This window comes from Salvelinus sp. IW2-2015, linkage group LG11 (assembly GCF_002910315.2).
Source record: "Salvelinus sp. IW2-2015 linkage group LG11, ASM291031v2, whole genome shotgun sequence".
NCBI lineage: Eukaryota > Metazoa > Chordata > Actinopteri > Salmoniformes > Salmonidae > Salvelinus > Salvelinus sp. IW2-2015.
In genome coordinates, this window is record NC_036851.1 from 50718299 (window position 1) to 50739026 (window position 20728).

The window sequence follows — 20728 nt, forward strand, 5'->3', positions numbered from 1 at the left end:
GGATGCGCCAAAACCGAAGTATGATGAAGTAGTCCACTTTTCTCTTGTGATGTTCCTAGTTGAGACCACCAATGAAATATCCTGTATTACTTCAGTAAATGACCAGATTAACCAGTCTGTAATCCTGAAGTTAGGACAATCATTTAGCTCCTCCCATACTTTCAAGGTAAAAATGAGACAAGACATTAACCATCTGTATCCCCTTGAGTAGGAACATCATGTTTAGCTACTCCCATACTTCAGCTTAAAGTCGTACCAATTGAAGAGTCTGCTCTAGTCCCACTAGTAAAGCTTATCAATTCTATTGTTCAAACTCTCTTCCCACTAAACTCTTATCACGATCACAAAACTTTACCACGAGTTGAACCGCTATTAACTGTCTCTCTTTAGTAGAATCCAATTACATATCAGCCTCCTTCACATGTACTTGCAGTAAAATGAACAGATTGAGACCAGTTCTGTGAGTCCCTGTAGTAAGACCATCATCTGAGCTCCTCCCATATTAACAGTAAAATGAACCAGATGTAACCAGTCTGTAGTCACCTTAGATAGGAAAATCAATGTTTAGGCCTCCTCCAGATACTGTTCAGTAAATGAACCAGAAATTAAACCCACTATATCGCTGAGTTCTTGCCACTTGAAATTAGATAGACAATAACCCAACGTTTAGCTGCGGCGGCACACAATACTTCTACTCATCACATTCGCCTATTTTATAACGCTAGGCAATTTATCCCGAAGACTAAAGTCTCCGTATTCAAATGAAAGCAGAAGAGTGCATGTTGACCTTCTCTGATCCTCTAAAGGATAAAAGAAGCAATTCTGGTCTTACATCTATCTGCCCAAATGACCACCATTGTCACAGCAGCGTCAAATACAAATTGGCCCATATACATCCAGCACGCACATCACTGGCCCATTATATATTTATAAGAGCGTGAACGAAACTAACCAATTAAGAATATTTTGAACAATTGATCGAGAAATCTCTTACGAGTCTGGTCGCAAACAGTGCACGAGAGAGAATTACTTCATCGACTGATCGTAATCGTAGATATTTAATTTTTGAAAGAGCTTATGAACTGTGAATGCACCGAAGCCTTGATGCTTTGTAAACAACTACTGAATACACTCTACGCAATGGAGAGTCTCGTCTGACCTTAGTCTGCAAACTAGAATACCTCAGCTCAGGATCATCTCGCATACACAGGATAAGACCGCAAAGCCAATTGCACGACAGGGTGTTTCGCATCAGACTCTTCTTGGTGGGCGTTTTTCTTGTCTTATTAGCAGCTAACTTTGAAGTAGGCTACTGACTTCTGAGAAGAAGGCAGGAATACTGTTCAATTTTCATGTCAGAGAGGAGGGAGGAGGTCCTCTTATCTTCTTGGACAGGAGGAGCGAGGGCTTCTATTTCCTGGTATCGGAGGTACGAGGCTGTCGTATTTCTGACGAGGAGCGAGGCTGGCTAATATGAATGACAGAGAGGGAGAGGCTGATCTATTATCTGACGGCAGGAGCACGGATGGACTGATCTCATTCATAAAAAAGGAACGTAAGGAGGAGGCTGTCTACTCTGACGGGAGGGAGGAGCCATGTCTATTTCGGACGCGAGAGAGAGGCTGTCTATTTCTGGAAGAGGAGGGAGAGGCATAGTTCTATATTCTGAGTAGAGAGCTGAGCTAAAGAACATGACTATATCTGGAGAAGAGAGCTGTCTATTTCTGGAGAGGTGGAGAGTGGCTGTCTATTTGGACAGGAGGGAGGAGGGGCTGTCTATTATCTGAGAGCTGTCTAGCTTCGGAGGAGGAGGGCGTGTCTATTTGGCAGGAGGAGGAGGGCTGTCTATTCTGGAGCAGAGAGGGCTGTCTATTTCTGGACGGGGAGAGGCTGATCTATTTTGTGCTAGGACTGTTTGCGGAGGAGGGTGTCTATTTCTGGACGGAGGAGGAGGGCTGTCTATTTCTGGAACGGGAGGGGTGTCCTATTTCTGAGAGGAAGTGGAGTGGCTGTCTATTTCTGGATGAGGATGAATGCGATTGGGTGTCTATTTCAGAAGATGCAATCTGTTAAGTCGTACGAGAGGGACAAGCTACTACGCTACTTCAACTAGGAGGCGTTTACTTCTAGCCCAGTGCGCCCCTCGTTACATATTTCCTGAGTATGTATAGTACTGTTGTGCTGATCTAAATTCTGGATGAGATGCTTATCTATTCACTATGAACGTAAAAGAGGCGTCTATTATCTCTGCGACAGGAGAGGCGCGAATCTATTTCTTGAACAAGGAAACTTGGTGAGATGGAAAGCAGTTATTATCTGGATCTAGGCGAAAGGAGAGGGCTCGTTCATTCGACAGAGGGAGAGGGGGCTGGCTTCTATTTACCAATTCAAATCTCTGCGACAGTTATGATAGAGGCAACTGTGCTATTCTGCTGACAATGTAGGAGAGCAGGCTTCCCTTAATTCTGTACAGGAGGGAGCAGCTGTCTATCATGACAGGAGGTAGCAGCTATGCATGAGTCTATTCTGACAGATATAGGCTGTTCAAATTTCTGGAGAAGAGGGATTCTGTCTGGCAGAGGAGGAGGCTGCTTTTTGAGAAAGAGCTAGGTTAGGGCTGTACTTCTGGAATAAGATATGAGATGGCTGTCTATTTCTGGACAGAGTAGAGTGACTGTACTATGCTTCTGGAGTAAGAGGGCTTCTTTCTGGAGAGAAGAGGCTCTGTGCTTCTGGAGAAGAGTAAACGCTGTCTCTTCTGGAGAAAGATGGAGGAAGAGCTGCTCTGGAGAAGAGACAGGCTAGGGCTGTCTTTCTGGAGGAAGAAGTAGGAGGCTGCTTTCTGGATAAGATAAGGAAGCCTGTACTTCTTGGAAAGATAGGAGGCGCGCTGTTCTTCTCTGGAAAAGAGAGAGGAGGCTGTCTTCTGCAGAAAATGGAGGAGGACTAGTCTATCAGAGAAGAGGTTGAGGCCTGTCTTTCTCGGAAGACGATCAGCGAGCTGTCCCTTTGGAAAGAGGAGGAGGGCTGCCATTCGTGGAGAACATGTAGAAAGGGCTACTTGTCTTGGAGAAGAGGTAGGGGAGGACTGTCTTTCATGAGAGAAGACACGTCTATTTCCTCTTTTATAATTTCAGGGTTCAGTGAGTTTCTACTAGTCGGTCCCTGACCTCTACGCATCCGTCGGCTGCTCTCTCATGTCCCGTAGCCGTCTCCCAAGCGCCTGCTGACGTTAGTTATAGCAATCAAATCAACAGCAAAGAAATCATTTATTTTGTTTATATCGCCTCATTTATTCACTACTTCCGGAACGTTTCTGACGACGGGCTTTACAATAGGAGAACAGAAATGTTTAAAACATCTGTTCACAGCCTCACGATATAGACTTCACCAATAATGATTGTAGCTAATTACATACGCCTGAAAAGTTAATGGACCCAGTAAAGTCAACGAAAGCATTTGTGAGCTGCCATAAGCATACCCTTGTTGTTCCAGGCCTATAAGCAGATACTCACTGCTCGGCTGCGCGATAGAGATTTAGAGGAGGTCATCTGCGATTCTTTAGCATAATGAAGTGCCAATACATCCTCCGAGCTATCGATGTTCATAGCAGGCCGTCTTCGTTCTCGGTCCAGTTGGTCAAATCCCACATATTTAGACATCACACGAAGAGTTGAGATGCATGCACGAGTCCATTGTACAACTATGGGTATTCGTTTCTCAGATTGAATCCACTATCTTCAATGCACGCCGCACCAGTCAGGAGAGTTCTATGGATTATCATATTAACGTGTTCCTGAATCATTTTGATAACTACTTTCTTCTAGCGCATTGTGAGATCTAGCATACATCTAATTTAGCATTTACTTAACAAAAAAGCCAGGAGTCCATCCCTGACCAAGTCCGTGCAAACCAACCTCTAGACCCAATGTATTAGGAACATATATTTGAAGGACCTATGGGACCAAGTGGCATCAGAGTGCACTAAGATGCTCATCGCCTTATTAATTTAGTGAAGAAATGGTGTTGTATTAGGCGTGCTAATTTATCAACAGTTTGGTTACAGGGTAAACATTCAAACTACCTGTATGACGATGGCTTACGCTTCTAGTATAGCACGGAGTCTAGTGCCCCTACACCCAAATTGATCCGAAAGAAATGAGGTATACATATGAGGTTATTAGGTTAGTCGCGTTACCTGATGGACTATATTCTAGTGGTTTAATGGGTATTGATAGAATTAGTAGTCCTACCGTAATGACATTCGCTTAAATAAAGTACGGTTGCAAATCCCCACACCTGCATGACATGGTTAACCCTAAAAAAGCACGGTTATTCCTATCTCTGATGACATGGTCCCTTGAGAATAACACAGGTTAGCCTACCTGTACTATGGGTAATGATTACGTGAGGTCCTATTCCTTTCCAGGACAGTTAAATAAAGACAGGTTAGTCCTACCTATATTATTTACCTCGCACCAGTAGAGTAAAGTATAAAAACGGAATTCAGTTAGTTCCTAACCTGATTAACATGAGGTTGTAAATACAAGATCTATGTTAGTCCTCACCTGAATGACACTATAGTGTCAATAAAGCACAGTTCGTTGTGTCCTACCTCTGACATGGTTAATGATGAGAGTCGAGTCCACCGTGATTGAGTTAAGTGGATAATTAATGAGACAGATTAGCATCTACGAGCCTCTAATGGTACGCCATTGTGTTCTATTAAATCAGAGTTAAGGTCCCTCACTTAATCCTCTGTATGCGATTGTTCTAAGATATAAGAGCACAGAATAGACATTACCTGATGTGCACTACAGGGTTGAATAAGAAGAGCAGTGTTGATCCTACCTATGACATGGTTAATACAAGACAGGTTGTACCGTTACCGATGACGTATGCAAAACAGACAGGTTATCCTACCTGTACATGGTTAATTGTAAAACAGTATCCTACCTCTGACTGACATGGTTAATTGATGATGCAGGTTAGTCCTACCTGACTGACGTTGACCTTTACATAAAAAGGGTACTCCTACCTGATGACATGGTTAATGAAGCAGAACCAGTTAGTCCTACCATGATACATGGTTATATAAGAAGCGGTTATCCGACCTTGATGATCGATGGTTAGATAAAGACAGTTATTCCAACCTGATGACATGTTAATGAAGAGAGCGGTTATGTGCGCAGCCTGCTACGGAGTCGGTAATTGATATAGGTTATTCTACCTGGATGACTGGGTTAATGCGATGATAGTAGTCCTACCTGATGACATGCGGATACAATATGATAAGGTTAGTGCCTAGAACCTGGATGGAACATGGGTTAATCGAGGATAGTCTGGGATGCATCAGGAGAAGACGTGGAGACGTTGGTGGGATCTGCAGAAGAACTTCAACGGCGAGTCTCAAAGATACCCTACAAACAACATAATAAAAAACAAACTTATTACTCAAACAACTGAACATCAACAGGATTCAATATTGTGCTTGTAAATGTTTCGCTGATGACAGATAATAGATGCATACTCAAGTCTAGTGGGTGTTGGCTAGAGACAATGCAGTAACATTACCACATTACCCGATAAAGATGATGAAAGTGGGAAAAATCCCGCTCTACTAACATAGCTGTCGCAGTCAACGGTTATATAACAATCCTCATACATTACAGATACCTAACGTGGGAGAAATCTCTATTTTTCCTCCCAAGAAAGTAGTAAGATGCTCCAACCAGCGTTGAACAAAGGAGAGGAGATTTGCTGCTCTCCGTGACCTGCTGCATGTTTCTTGTCGACAAGTGATGAACTCCTGACCTGGCTTCAGGTACTTTGTCAAGTGCATGAACTCTGACCTCTGCAGGTACTATGTCACCCATTGAGAAACTCTGACCTGCTGCAGGTACTTGTCACAGTTGAGTGAAACTCTGACGCTGCTGCGAGTACGTCACCGTTGATAAACCTGACCTGCTGCGTACGTTGTCACAGGTTGCATAAATCTGAACCTGTCTGCAGGTATTTGTCAGCAGTTGCATAAACATCTGACTCTGCAGGACTGTCACAGATTGATAGAACTCGACCTGCTGCAGAGTACTTGTCACAAAGCTTAGAAACTTGACCTGCAGGTACTTGTCACCAGGTTGATAACTCTGACCTGCTGCAGGTACTTGTCACAGTTGATAAACTCTGACCTGCTGCAGGTACTGTCAGCGATTAGACCCATAACTCTCTCTCCAGTGGAGCGGTCCTGCAGCTTTGTGGTCTGTAACATGACTGCCAGAGGGGCCTGGATGTATGACCCCTGGCTGGGGTGTGGATCTACCCAACATACGGGCCATGGGAGGTTGGCAGCTTTGAACTGAGGGGCTGGTGAGAGAGAAGTGGACAATTAGCGAGCTGGCATTACGAACCACAACCTGAAGACGCAAGAGGACAAGATGTTATTGGGAGAGGATGTTGACACGAAGCATCGTGCGGTCCAAGAACGCCTGGTTCATAAGGTCGTTATCAAAAGAAAAAGATCAGCAGAGTAAAAGCACAAACTTACAAATATCAAAATTGGCTGGTACTATACCCGACAAGACGTAGTTTAGGAAAAGATGTTCCACTCCTTGTGCTGCTCTGCCGTCAAGGCAGATAAGACACATATGCCCATGTTGGCTAGTCTACTGGTGCGAAGTGATTTACTTTATTATCAACATAGCTACGCTTACACATATATCCCCTTTTCAACGTTTGTTTTAGAGACGTTTAATCACGATTGCTGGTGACAGACATGATAGGCTACGATTGATTATGACCACGTAAAATTGGCTAGCTAGTTAGCTAACACCAGAATCAGGTCAATAATGCTAGTGGACAAGCTAACAACAGTCAGTCAACAATGCTAGTGGACAAGCAAACACCAAGTCAGGTCAATAATATTAGTGGGACAAGCTAACAACAGATCAGGTCAATAATGCTAGTGGACAAGGCTACACCAGATCAGGTCAGTAATGCTTAGGGACTACAACTAAACAAACAGATCAAGTGTCAGTAATCGCTAGTGGACATAGCTAACAACCAATCAAGTCGAGAATCATGCCTCAGTCGGAAAGCTACACACCAGATGCACGGTCAATAAGCTCGTTGGGACAGCAAGCAACTACGATCAGGTCTAATAACTGCTAGTGGACCAAGTAACAACAGCATCAAAGCTGCTCAGTAAGATCCTAGTCAGACAACGCTACACAACAGACCGGTACCACAGTAGAGACTGCTTAGTTGGGACAAGCTAACAACAGATCAGTCGTACAGAATGACTAATTAGTGACTAAGCATGCAACGAACAGATCATCATCAATAATGCTAGTGGACAAGCCTAACAAAATCAGAGTCGAGTAATGCATAGTTCGACAAGCTAACAAACAGTAATCAGGTTCAATAATGCTCGTGGACAAGCTAACCAACAGACTAGTCCAGTAGCATATCTAGCGAGAGAGACAAGAGCTAAACAACCAATCTCATGCCAGTCAGTATAGCGTAGCAGGTGGATAAAGACCGTGAATCATGACCACGTTCCCAGGGATCACCTGCCAATCGCTGAGTCGAACTAAGATCGCCTAGACACCAGAATCAGAGGAAGGGCGTCACAAAACAACAATGCTACACGTGGAAGCATCGCTACTACCAACAGATCACTGTTACCGCAAGTAACATACCTAGAGTGACTAACCCCCTAACAACAAATCAGGTCAGTAATGTCTACATATGGACAAGCTACAAAGACTAGCGAGAAGCTATGGAGCTACAAGTAGGGACTAAAACCATGATGCCTATCTATATTTTCGATAGTGACTGGTTTACCAGGACGTCTTGTTGAAAAAAATCGGCTAGGTTGCCGATTGTCAAGCTTTCCAAAAAGCCTAGCTATTCTAACGCCAAAACAGTTTGGTACCCTAACGCATCTGATAAACGAGTTACCCACCAACATGATCAAAACAATGCATTTAAGGGCTGATCATGAACAAGACACCATGTACCGTGCCGGTATAACTCCCTGTGAAATAAATCGCTAAAAGCAGTTCTTACTAGCGTAGTTTAGATCAGATGCGTAAACAGTTTACTAGCTGTCATACTAACAAGCTAAAACAGAGATTTACTAGCGTGGGGAATGATATAAGCTACTGACCTTGATAAAGCTAATGCCAGTTCAATGCCATAGCTGATGTGTAACAAGGCTAAACATTTTCCTAGCTGAGGCCCTGCATAACTCATAAACAGTAACATAGACATAAGTCAAAGAGCAGAATAGATCTCTCATTGATGAGGCCCTTTAACAACAAGCTTAAACTAGACTGTAATAACTCTTGATGATAAAGAAGCAATACACGTTTTTATTACTTGTTCCAAATCTATAAATCAAGCACTTAACAGTTATCTACAGGCGAGTCAGCAGCCTTACCAGATGTCCTATAAACAAAACAGTAGCCCTAAAACAGTTTACTAGCTGGATAATAACAGAAGCTGAAACAGTTTACTACTGGTTAACAGAGTCTAAACAGTACTAGCTGTTACAGAGCTTAACAGTTACAGTGACAGAGCTGAAACAGTTACCTAGGCTGAACACCTAAACTAGTTAGAGCTGTAAAGTGTATAACAGTACTAGCTGTATAACCAGAGTCTAACATATACTGAGACATGTCCTAACAGAGCTAAAACAGTGGACAAGTGTAATAACAAGACAAAGATCACGTTAACTACATTGAATATAACAGACTCATATAAACAATAACTTACTGATATAAACAACATGAGGCAAAACAGTACTAGGCTGCTTAACAGACGCTTATAAACAGTACAGCTGTGATAACAAATAAAAGTTACTAACTGATAAACAAGCCAATGTCTTCTTGATTAACGTCAACTACAAAACAGTAACAGATTGTAAACAACGCGGCACAACAGCCTTCAATAATTTGTATATCCAAGCAAGCTATAATAAATATAGCCATGCTATTATACCTACAATTGCTAAAACTAGTTATGCAACTTGAATTATTAAAAATCAGACTAATACAAAGTGACACCAATTTGTATGAGACAGAGCATAAACATGTTATCTTAGTTTTTTCATTAAGAGCAAGATCTTCTTGAAACAGTACTAGCTGAATCTACTAATAATTGACAGAGCTAAACATACACTAGTTATAATCAGTAAGCCCAAATCCATTTGCATAGCCCTAAACCAAGTTACTACTGATGGATATAAACAGAGTCAATAAAGTTACTAGCTGTATAACAGAGCTAAACAGTTACTAGCTGTATAACAGAGCTAAACAGTTACTAGCTGTATAACAGAGCTAAACAGTTACTAGCTGTATAACTCAGATGATAAGAGATAAATGTGAGCAATTGTTTTGCATGGAATAATTGGACATTTGTAGTTCTGACTACAATTTTCAACAAGTGCTGATATTACAACCAAATAGTTTTGAACTTTAGCAGGTTGTGACTAGAGGTGTGTTTACCTGGTAGTCCAGCATGAGCAGGACAGTGCAGCGTACGCCCACATCCCCTGGCCTCTTCACCTGGAACCCGTCTGTCTCCTGAGTGGTCGCAGTCCTGTGCCACTATAACAAGAGAAAATAAACTTTATTAGTCCTTTTCGTTTCTTTACAACAGAATATTATTAGAGTTTACTACAGACAAAATGGTTGAGAAGAGTGGCGGTGGAAATGAGCTAATATTGATCCCCTATTCATGAAAACAGATCTAAATCATGCATTTTTATATCCGAACATTAAACCACATCTTCTTACCTCGACCAAGTGATTGTCAGGCCCATAGAGGTCCTTGTCCAACTCGATGACCAGAGACTTGAAGAAGGAAGAGAACTTTCTCTTCTGCTTGGTGGCTTCATATTTGGACACAGCAGTCTGAGAAAGAAAACCATTTTCAGATAGTTCACCAAGTTATAAACACACACACGACACTATCTGTCAACACACAGACACACACCCCCAACACACACAAACATATGGCTACTAATTAGTCTTACATCTTCAAGAAGGCGCCCTTCGACACGCAGCTCCCATGATGCAACAGTGCCCTCTCCGTCTTCTGCGTCGGGCTTGGCAGGGTTGAAGGTGTTGGATATGAAGATACGAAGCTTTCGCTTTTGCTGAAACACAAGAAGCCCAGTCATGTTGAATTTCACTATCAAAATGTGTATTACCTTCAGAGCAAAACATGGGACGTGATGACCAGGGAAAACTCCAAGTCCCATTTTATAGGCTACAACTCAGACCCTGAGCTTTCCTGGTCTGGCCACCTTGTCGGTCAGGAAAAGATCCTGGGCCTGAATTGTAGCCTATAAAATCATCCCTGTCCATCTAATGTTATTCATTAGGATCTAAAGGGGAATGATCCTTGATCAGCACTGTACTATACTCTACTCTCTGTTTATTATCTATGCATAGACACTTTAACTCCACCTACATGTACATATTACCTCGACTAACCGGTGCAACCGCACATTGAGTCTGTACCGGCACCCCCCTGTATATAGCCTCGCTATTGTTCTTTTACTGCTGCTCTTTAATTATTTGTTACTTTTATATTCTATTTTATTTACTTGACACTTATTTTTCTTAAAACTGCATCGTTGGTTAAGGGCTACACCGGTTGTATTCGGCGCATGTGACAAATACAATTTGATTTGAAAAGCTTTATGAATACATAAAGTTATGGACATAACTCCATATTTGTTACCTTGATGGGTCTCTTGAGTGCCTCCTGGATGTCCAGACGTTTCCTCATGATGGTCTGATCCAGCTTCCTCTCAAACGCCAGCAGGTCCATGTAGGCCTGAGACTCTGGCACCAGCTCCCGGATCCTCTGAGGTAAAATCTTATCCGCCATTTTCTTCTTCTTGGTACTGCAATTAAACAAAACAATACAGTGGGAGTTTATAAGGAACGAAAAGGCCTGTACGCACTTTATATACACACAAAGATACAGTCAACTCTGAATGAGGACAAATAATCATAGTAAACTAATAATCATTTTAATGTCCCTCATCTCCTGGTAGCAACGTAAAATATTACTGTTGAAGTAAATCCATTCAAGCCTAACATAACAAATACCGATGGCTAGTCAGATCTTACTGTTGGTTGCGCTGTTGCTGGACCTGTTGGACCTGCTGGGGAGCAGGCCTCTTACGGGAGGGATCCATGACGCCAGGCATCCCTGGTCGGGACACGGGGCTGGAGCCGTAGCCTGGAGGCCCCATGGGCGGGCCCTGAGGGGTCATACGGCTGGATGGGGGCATCCCACCTGGTCTCTGGAGGGGGGGAGAGAAGAGACAGGGAGGGGTTAGAGTCTGGAGAAGGGAGAGAAGAGACAGGGAGGGAGGGGTGTAGAGTCTGGAGGAAGGAGAGAAGAGACAAGGAGGGGTTAGAGTCTGGAGAAGGAGAGAAGAGACAAGGAGGGTTAGAGTCTGGAGAAGGAGAGAAGAGACAGGGGAGGGGTTAGAGTCTGGAGAAGGAGAGAAGAAACAAGGAGGGAGGGTTAGTCTGGAGGAGGAGAGAAGAACAAGGAGGGAGGGTTAGAGTCTGAGGAAGGAGAGAAGAGACAGGGAGGGGTTAGAGTCTGGAGAAGGGAGAGAAGAGACAGGAGGGGTTAGAGTCTGGAGAAGAGAGGAAGAGACAGGGAGGGGTTAGAGTCTGGAGAAGGAGAGAGAGACGGGAGGGGTTAGAGTCTGGAGAAGGGAAGAGAAGAGACAGGGAGGGTTAGAGTCGGAGAAGGAGAGGAAGAGACAGGGAGGGGTTAGAGTCTGGAGAAGGGAGAGAAGAGACAGGGAGAGGTTAGAGTCTGGAGCAGGGAACAGACAGGGAGGGGTTAGAGTCTGGAGGAAGGAGAGAAGATACAGGGAGGGGTTAGAGTCTGGAGGAAGGAGAGAAGAGACAGGGAGGGGTTAGAGTCTGGAGAGGAAAAGATGGATGGTGTTTGATATGAGAAAAGAGTAGAAAAGGATAAAAGAGATGTAGAAGAGGAGGAGAAAAGGGAGAAGTAAAGAGGTTGTGGTGGTTTGTGGGAGAGAAAAAGAAGGAAGAGGAGGAGAGAAGGTGCTACTGATGGTTGAGATTTGAGGAACAAAATGTTTTATTTTATAATGTTCTATCATCTACTGGTATATTCATCTTTGCAGGTGTTACTTCTGCCTTAGACTAAGCATTCTCCTTTAGATGCAGTCTACCGAATGTGTTCAACAACAGATGGTGTTTTCCATTTGCGTTTTCAGCCGGCTACTTTTAATTTAAAAGTTTAAATTCGCTAGTCCCTCAAGCCCTCTCCCGCGAGAATGAACGATATGCATCTTATAGCAATCTATTGATAGGATAGTCACCTGTCAGTCACAAAGCGAGCATCAGGTCAGGTCATGTTAAGGGAGAAATAAAAGTTTATGGCCTGTATCACTTTGTCTAATGCAGCTGTATTGATCCTCTGGGAAGAATAAACTTTGTTTAAGCTTTCATGGTGTCCGTTGAGTTTTTACTCCCCCTACGCGGGGGAGCCCCAAAAAAGAGGAAGAGGGTGTTTTCTCTGTACATCCACAGATGAGCCAGTCACACTTCATATGTAGGCTATGGGATGGTAGCTAGCTAAGTGCACAGACGCAATGCACACAACACGAAATACTTCCTCCAAGCTAGCTAACAACTGTAGCTAGTATTGATTAGCTAGTTTCCATGAAACAGCTGCCTGTGTTAGCTGCCAGGTTAGCGCAATGTCCTTAGCGAGCGAGCTAAACATTTGGCTATGGGCTTGCACTGGCAGTATGGGATAATGGAGTGAATTAAATAGTTTCTTTGTCATATTGCTAAGTAGTTATCAAGCTGTGGCCATCTGGATTGTATCGGCAAGTGATTTCTACAACAATAGTAACATCAGCGCAGCTAGCTACGAATCTAGACCATAAGCAATACGCACAGGTTATGCATTGCCAAACAACGCTACTGCCACCTTCTGGTTTTGAGTATTTTAACACGGCTGAGTAGCTGACGACTTCCAAGGTCTTTGCTGTGTGAACACGAGATTGACTGTCGGCAGGCGAACGTTTGAAAATCCTACCGGTGCGTCCGAGTTTTGAGCCTAATTATTGTTCTGGCACATACGTTGAATTTAATTTTTGCGTTTTTTCGCATGGCCAGCCTTCTTTTATTGACAACTGAACAGCAAGGGTTAACTAGTTTATAAAAGGTGTTGAACTGACAACGTTGGTCTTCTATATGCCGCTGACATTCATAAATTATGCAATGTGATTATATGATGTCCATGGTATCGCATCGGGACAAGTGAACCAAAAGGATTTCTTTGGTTTCCTTTCTAAGGAACGTCGGGGTTTGCCAGACAGTGACGCTAAAGTGAGTGACTCATCAGTCAGTGGCTGCATTTAGAGACTCATTCTGGTCCAAATATGATAATTAGGACATTCACGAAATCCAGGCATTAAAACGGAATTCAACAATATTCAAAAAGGTATTGAATCAACTAAAATGTATTGAACTTAGTAGGGAATCAACTAAATGTACTGAACATTTATAACATTTGCCCAAGTTTATCATAAAGACATGAACAGAATGCATCAGTGATTCGTATTTCCTGCCACTTTCTGAAGAGGCAACCAGAATGCCCCTGTGTGTGTGCGGCGCACGTCTACCGCTTTTTGTAGCCGTTAGCGGTGATGCTAATGCAAACTGAAGGCTTTCCCCAAAAACATTCTCAAATAAATGTTAACTACAAAGTAGCCTACAATTACCTGCCAGAATGATATGATTATTTTTATCAATCCAGTGTGTATTTGTTTTGCAAACTCTATGATTACGTGTGCTACAAAACCACTGCTAAACAGCCTCTTGCTATTTGTCCACTGGAATTAAAGGGTACATTTTGGGGTAGCCTAGTGGTTAGAGCGTTGGGCCAGTAACCGAAAGGTTGCTGGATTGAATCCCCGAGCAGACAAGGTAAAAATCTGTCGTTCTGCCCCTGAACAAGACAGTTAACCCACTGTTCCCTGGTAGGCCATTATTTTAAATAATAATTTGTTCTTAACTGACTTGCCTACTTAAATAAAGGTTAAATTATTTATTTTTATTTATTTATTTATTATATTGAATCAAGGCCACCTTATTTTACATTCACAATAAAAAACATAATAGTCATCTTAAAATTATGTAAAGTTTGCAAAGCCTTAAATAAGAAACAAAATGTATCTTTTCACTACCCAATAAAACATCATTCCGGTATAAGGCTATAGGTGAAATATCCTGTAAATTTTACAGCAAAAAATCCTAATAAAAAACGATATCAACAAAAATCCTCCACAGCACACAACCAAAACACTCACCAATCCATGTGCTAGGAACTCAAACAGGCGACTTCGTGTTTCTGAATGCATGACTACTTATATAGAGACGGTAGCTAGTAGGCAGAGGAGAGGAGAGATGAGACGCCCTCAGAACAGACCGGTACGGCTCCAGCCAGAGGCACACCTCTCTTTCCCTCTCCTCTCTGCAGCCTTGGAGGGAGGGCTGTCTGATCTGTTCTGCTCACATCAACGCTGATGCACACACTCTCTTTCCTTTCCCTCTCCTCTCTACAGACTTGGAGGTGGGGCTGTGCTGTGTGCCTTGCTCATCAACAATGAAGCCCTCTGCCCTCTCCTAGTGATGGGCAGTATATATATATTTTTTTAAATCCATATCGTGATAAATTGGCCCATTTTTCCAATAACGACAAATCCCCAATAAATGAAAAAAATGTTTTTAGGGGTGCTGGCTGGGTGATATGGACAAAAAGTTATCTGGATAAATGTAACCCATTTTGCTCGACAACAACAAATACAACAATAATAAAATGTTTAATGTACAGTTAGTTACTTTCCATTATCAGCAAGGCTCTAGACAATTTTTTTCCAGTGCCAAGTAAAACAACTGAGATGATATAGTCTATGATTATAGTAAGCTAGTTCATTCAACATATCCAGGAAATGCATAATTGATATTTTGATGTGCAACCTGTCAAAACAGGATCCAGAATTAGGCTAACATTTATTTTTTTATTTTCAGAGAACTTGCCGACCTCTGTTAAATTATTCACCAAATGAGAACTCAAAACTAGATTGCGAACTCTAAATATGATATTGCTGCTCAATAGATTAATCAAATTAGCCTACACGTGGTTATCAGTAAAATGTAGGCTAATGTCCTACAAAAACGTTCCAGCGCTAGGCATAGGCTACTTAATGAAGGCCTACTCACTGCAAATGGCGCGCTCCGCTGGCACATCAAACTACACTAACTACAGCCTACTCCGGTTGTAAAGTGGCCCCATTAATACTATTACGACGTGAGAAATATATGATATAGCAGGAGGCTCCGAGGAGGAGGAGGAGGAGGAAGGGGAGGACCGTCCTCAGTAAATTTCATAAAAACAAAAAAAATGGTAAAACATAAAAGTTAACCTTTTAAGATAAAACTATACTAAATATATTCATGTCACCAAATAATTGATTATACTACACTTTTTCCCCCCAGTGAAGGTCTACAGTAGCCTCAGCACTCTGTAGGGTAGCGCCATGGTGTAGCTGGAGGAAAGCTAGCTTCCGTCCTCCTCTAGGTACATTGACTTCAATACAAAACATAGGAGGCTCATGGTTCTCACCCACTTCCATAGACTTACACAGTAATTATGACAACCTCCGGAGGACATCCTCCAACCTATCAGAGATCTTGCAGCATGAACTGACATGTTGCCCACCCAATCAAAGGATCAGATAACGACTCTAGTACTCAAAGCATAACCTACAGCTAGCTATCACTGCAGTGCTTAAAATGTGGTGAGTAGTTGACTCAGAGAGAGAATAGTTTTACTGTTTTGATCAAATACATACACCACCGTTCAAAAGTTTGGGGTCACTTAGAAATGTCCTTGTCTTTGAAAGAAAAGCAGATTTTTGTCCATTAAAATCACATCAAATTGATCAGAAATACAGTGTAGACATTGTTAATGTTGTAAATGATTATTGTAGCTGGAAACGGCAGATTTTTTATGGAATATCTACATAGGTGTACAGAGGCCCATTATCAGCAACCATCACTCCTGTGTTCCAATGGCACATTGTGTTAGCAAATCCAAGTTTATCGTTTTAAAAGGCTAATTGATATTTAGAAAACCCTTTTACAAATATGTTAGCACAGCTGAAAAACTGTTGTTCTGATTAAAGAAGAAATAAAACTGTCCTTCTTTAGACTAGTTGAGTATCTGAAGCATCAGCATTTGTGGGTTTGACTACAGGCTCAAAATGGCCAGAAACAAAGCACTTTCTTCTTAAACTCGTCAGTCTATTCTTGTTCTGAGAAATGAAGGCTATTCCATGAGAGAAATTGCCAAGAAACTGAAGATCTCGTACAACGCTGTGTACTACTCCCTTCACAGAACAGCACAAACTGGCTCTAAGACAATGGACAGAGGAACTCCGCCTAGAAGGCCAGCATCTCGGAGTCGCCTCTTGACGTTGAGACTAGTGTGTTGTGGGTACTATTTAATGAAGCTGCCAGTTGAGGACTTGTGAGGCATCTGTTTCTCACACGAGACACTAATGTACTTGTCCTCTTGCTCAGTTGTGCACCGGGGCCTCCCACTTTCGATTCTGGTTAGAGCCAGTTTGCTCTGTAGATATTCCACTGTAGATATTCCATAAAAACACAAATCAGCTGTCTCCAGCTACAATAGTCATTAACAATGTCTACACTGTAATTCAGAGCTGAAACTTCACTGCTTGACATGTATGACGAAATCCTGGTTGAGAAGGAAACGACTGAAAAAATGAACAACGAAACAGCACAGCAAGTAAGTGAAAGAAAGAGGTTTTGATTATGTTTTACTGGTAATGGGGAAATACATAAATGCCAACAAAATAACTTTTTGGCCTACCCCGCCCAAACCCGGACAACGCTCTGCCAATTGTGCGCCGGCCTATGGGACTCTCAATCACGCCCGGATGTGATACAGCCTGGATTCGAATCAGGGACTGTAGTGACGCCTCTTGCACTGAGATGCAGTGCCTTAGAACGCTGCGTCCATGTGTGTGTGTGTGTTAACTATTTAACTGTACTAGAATGCTTAAAAAGGCTGCTAAAATTGTAAATATCGGTTTCTTTTTTGGCAAGGAAAATATCGGATATCGGTGCATCCCTACAAATAATGGTTCCAGAACAATCTACAATAACGTTCTGTAGCAGAATCACCCAAAATAAATGACGTACAGCTAAATGAGGCAGTAAGAGGAAGGCGACGTCTCTAATTTTCATTTTTTTTGTCTCAGCTCTACCCTCTCCCGTTCTCTACTGCAAGCTGCAGCCTCTGACTCTGTCTACACGTCTGTCTACACACGTCTGTCTACACACGTCTGTCTACACACGTCTGTCTACACACGTCTGTCTACACACGTCTGTCTACACACGTCTGTCTACACACGTCTGTCTACACACCACAACACCTGGGTCGTGTTCATTAGGGCACACCTGTGGTCAAATGTTTCAAAATGTTATTTAATGGAAAACAAAAATGTGCGTGCATTTACACAGGCAGTCCAAATCGGATTATTTTTCCTCTAATGGGTCATTTGACCAATCAGATCAGCTATTTTGCCAATAATTGGGCAAAAGATCAGAATTGGTCTGCCTGTGTAAATGTAGCCTCATTGGATAAGATCAGGTAGTTTTCTCCCTGTTTCAGTCTAATGACCATGACCCTGCACCCTACCTTCAGCCATCAATTTATTCCTTAGTTTTCATCCACATTGGAGAATGTATTCTCACATTTGTCGCCATAGTGATTTCAGTGAGTCATGTAGATAGACAAGGTTCTAAAGCAGAGGTGTGTGATTCTGTACACTAATAGATGGAGTTGCTGGACGAGAACTCACCACCGAAGCGTGTGTCAAACGCTATATGAAAAATGTTGCTCTTTATTGCCATTTCATCTGCAAACCCTTTGCCCGGTCTTCGAGAGAGCTGAAGGACATTGCAGTTTACATGCCAAGAAAAACAATCAAGGTGGATGTATCTTTTCAGTAATAAATGGACGTTACTATGTGTGAGTGGAATGACGAATTCAACAGCCATTAAAATTCTCAACTAATCGATTTTACACGTCTGTGCAACCTTGGCTTTCTACACAACAACTAGGGAGTTGTTCTGAAGCTTATAGAATGTGTGGCAGAGTGACTAGGAAGGACGCCACTGCTGCCGGTGAGGTGAGGTTGGATTTTGTGATCCAGGCAGTGACATGAGACAAAAGTAGTCAGATCTTTCTTTCACTGAGAAATGCTTTTTAGGGGATTAACTGCATATGTGGGTATGGATGTGGGGACGTAGACCCCGAGCCACTGCAGCCCCTCATGAGTTTTGTGTCCCCCCACCCCCATCAAAGTTGCCCATCGCTGGGTTAGCTTATACCAAACGCTGCCATAGATGTTTCAACTAACCTGCTTGTAATTCTAAATGCATTAGAATGGTGCTGCAATGGATAGGAGTCATTTTACGGGCTCCGGATCAATTCTGCTATTTTGTGCTTTTTTCTGTTCTGATATTAACTATTGTTTCCACAATGGTTTCTTATGACCCAAAAGAGCTTCTGGACATCAGAACAGTGATCACTAACTAACACAAAGATTTCTACTTCAACGAGTCAGAGGCTCAGGACATACGGCTCACATTGGACCAGGACATAATATACCGGAGACTCGGAAGAGGTCGACGTGCGGGCACCCTGACGAAACTAAAATCGGCGAGTACATAAACCGCCTCTACCCTCTGTTCTTTTGGCGAATGTACAATCACTGGAGAAGAAACTAGACAAGTTCTGTTCGAGATATTACTATCAAATGGGACCTGAAGAACTGTAATATCCTGTTTGTCAGAGTCGTGGCTGAACAAAGATAATATACTGGTTTCTCTATGCGTCGCCAGGACAGAGCAGCAGCGTCTGGTAAGCTCAAGGGGGGAGGTGTGTTAACAACCGCCGGTACGCAATCTCTAGTATTAAGGAAGTCTCGAGGTTCTGCTCGGCTGAGTTAGAATACCTCATGATAAGCTGTAGACCATACTATTTACCAAGAGAGTTTTCATATACACTGAACAAAAATATAAACACGACATCAAGGGGGGAGGTGGTGCGTGTCTTTTTTGTTAACTGGTACGCCATCTCTGGTATTAAGTAAGTCTCTAGGTTCTGCTCGGCTGAGTTAGAATACCTAATGATGATGATAATGGAAACAGAGAAAACTCGGAAAGATATTAAATCTAACTGTACTGCTCGCGTGTCACACAATGTGACCAAAACAAAGATCTACACACAGGCAAGAGGTATTTCTCACTTGATACAAAATATGGATTTAATATATTTCAGCTTTTTATAGAACCACCTGCAACTGGACATGGACATTTATAAGATACCTTTTTCTCCGAATCGAGAACAAAGACAGTGTCATCAAGAGCAGATTAATTTAAACATATATGACAGAGTTTTGTATAAACCAACGTTACCCTGTAACGCCCAGTAATAGAAACATAGTTGATGAAAGGTATGTGGACACCTGCTTGTCGAACATCTCATTCCAAAACCATGGGCCTTAATATGGAGTTGGTCCCCCCCCTTGCTGCTATAACAGCCTCCACTCTTCTGGGAAGGCTTTCCTCTTGATGTTGGAACATCTAGTGGAAATGCCACAAGAGCATTAGTGAGGTAGGGCACTGATGTTGGGCGATTAGGCTCGCAGTCGCCACTCCAATTTCAAGTTGGCTAAACTTGAAATATAAAGATTAGCTGGCTAGTCACGAGAATGTAGGCTTGAGAGATTATTGACGAGATCTGTGTTCATTTTCTATAGCCTAATGCCTGCAACAAGAAGTTAGTCATTATTAGTGAATGAGCATCGTGCATGGTTCTAGTTAAACTTGTAACAGAAAAGGGCATTTTCATAGACAGACTAGAAAGCCAGATCAGTGATTATCGCAAAGAGCAGGTAAAACAATTTTTTATAAAATAATGAAATTATTAGTGGGTCTCATGGTTGTGGAAGGCTTATATTTAGCCTAGGTATAACTTCACAAACCCTGAATTCATAGATTATTGCTGACTGTTTGAAATGCTGTGTATTTTACTTTTAAACTGTACAACAACGCATATTTAGAGAAAATATGTTCCCCAATGCTGGAAGGAGGGCCTGAGTAAAAAAAGTTTGGGAACACCTGATGACTACAGTAGAGACAAAGATTTAAACTAAACCCAGATAGACCACAGCCTGCCGTTTCCAATGGGAACAAATGAGTCATAGTGGGCAGAGCAAGCAAGGAGGTGGGCAGAGCCAAGCACGAGCTAGCGAGATCCTATTGGCACGTTCTAGCATACATCTACATAGTTCCGTTATTGAACGCCTCCTATGTTAAGTGTGCTATATACACAACTCAATAAGCCTTTGCACTCCTAAACAACGCGATTTAAAAAAAACTTTTGCAAAGGGTAAAGTCTACTAAACATAGTCCACTCTGATCATAACAGATTTTAGTTTTGGGAATAGAAAACTGTATTGTGATCAAATGTTTCATCGATGGGAAAATTAGCAGAATGTCGGCCAAAATCCATCTCGTTCCATCTTCTTCTACTGCTGGACAGCGGCCTTCCT

The 20728-nt window shown here is 42.3% G+C and overlaps 1 protein-coding gene across 1 annotated transcript in view; it reads right to left on the reverse strand.

Annotated features, from left to right (window-relative positions):
* The window catches only part of LOC111970773 (SWI/SNF-related matrix-associated actin-dependent regulator of chromatin subfamily D member 1), a 34113-nt gene that overhangs the window by 11800 nt on the left and 1585 nt on the right, over window positions 1-20728 (reverse strand). Inside the window, 5 exon segments of the mRNA XM_070445810.1 lie at window positions 9507-9608; window positions 9798-9914; window positions 10037-10159; window positions 10750-10915; window positions 11145-11320. Coding sequence (XP_070301911.1) covers window positions 9507-9608; window positions 9798-9914; window positions 10037-10159; window positions 10750-10915; window positions 11145-11320 — 684 coding nt within the window.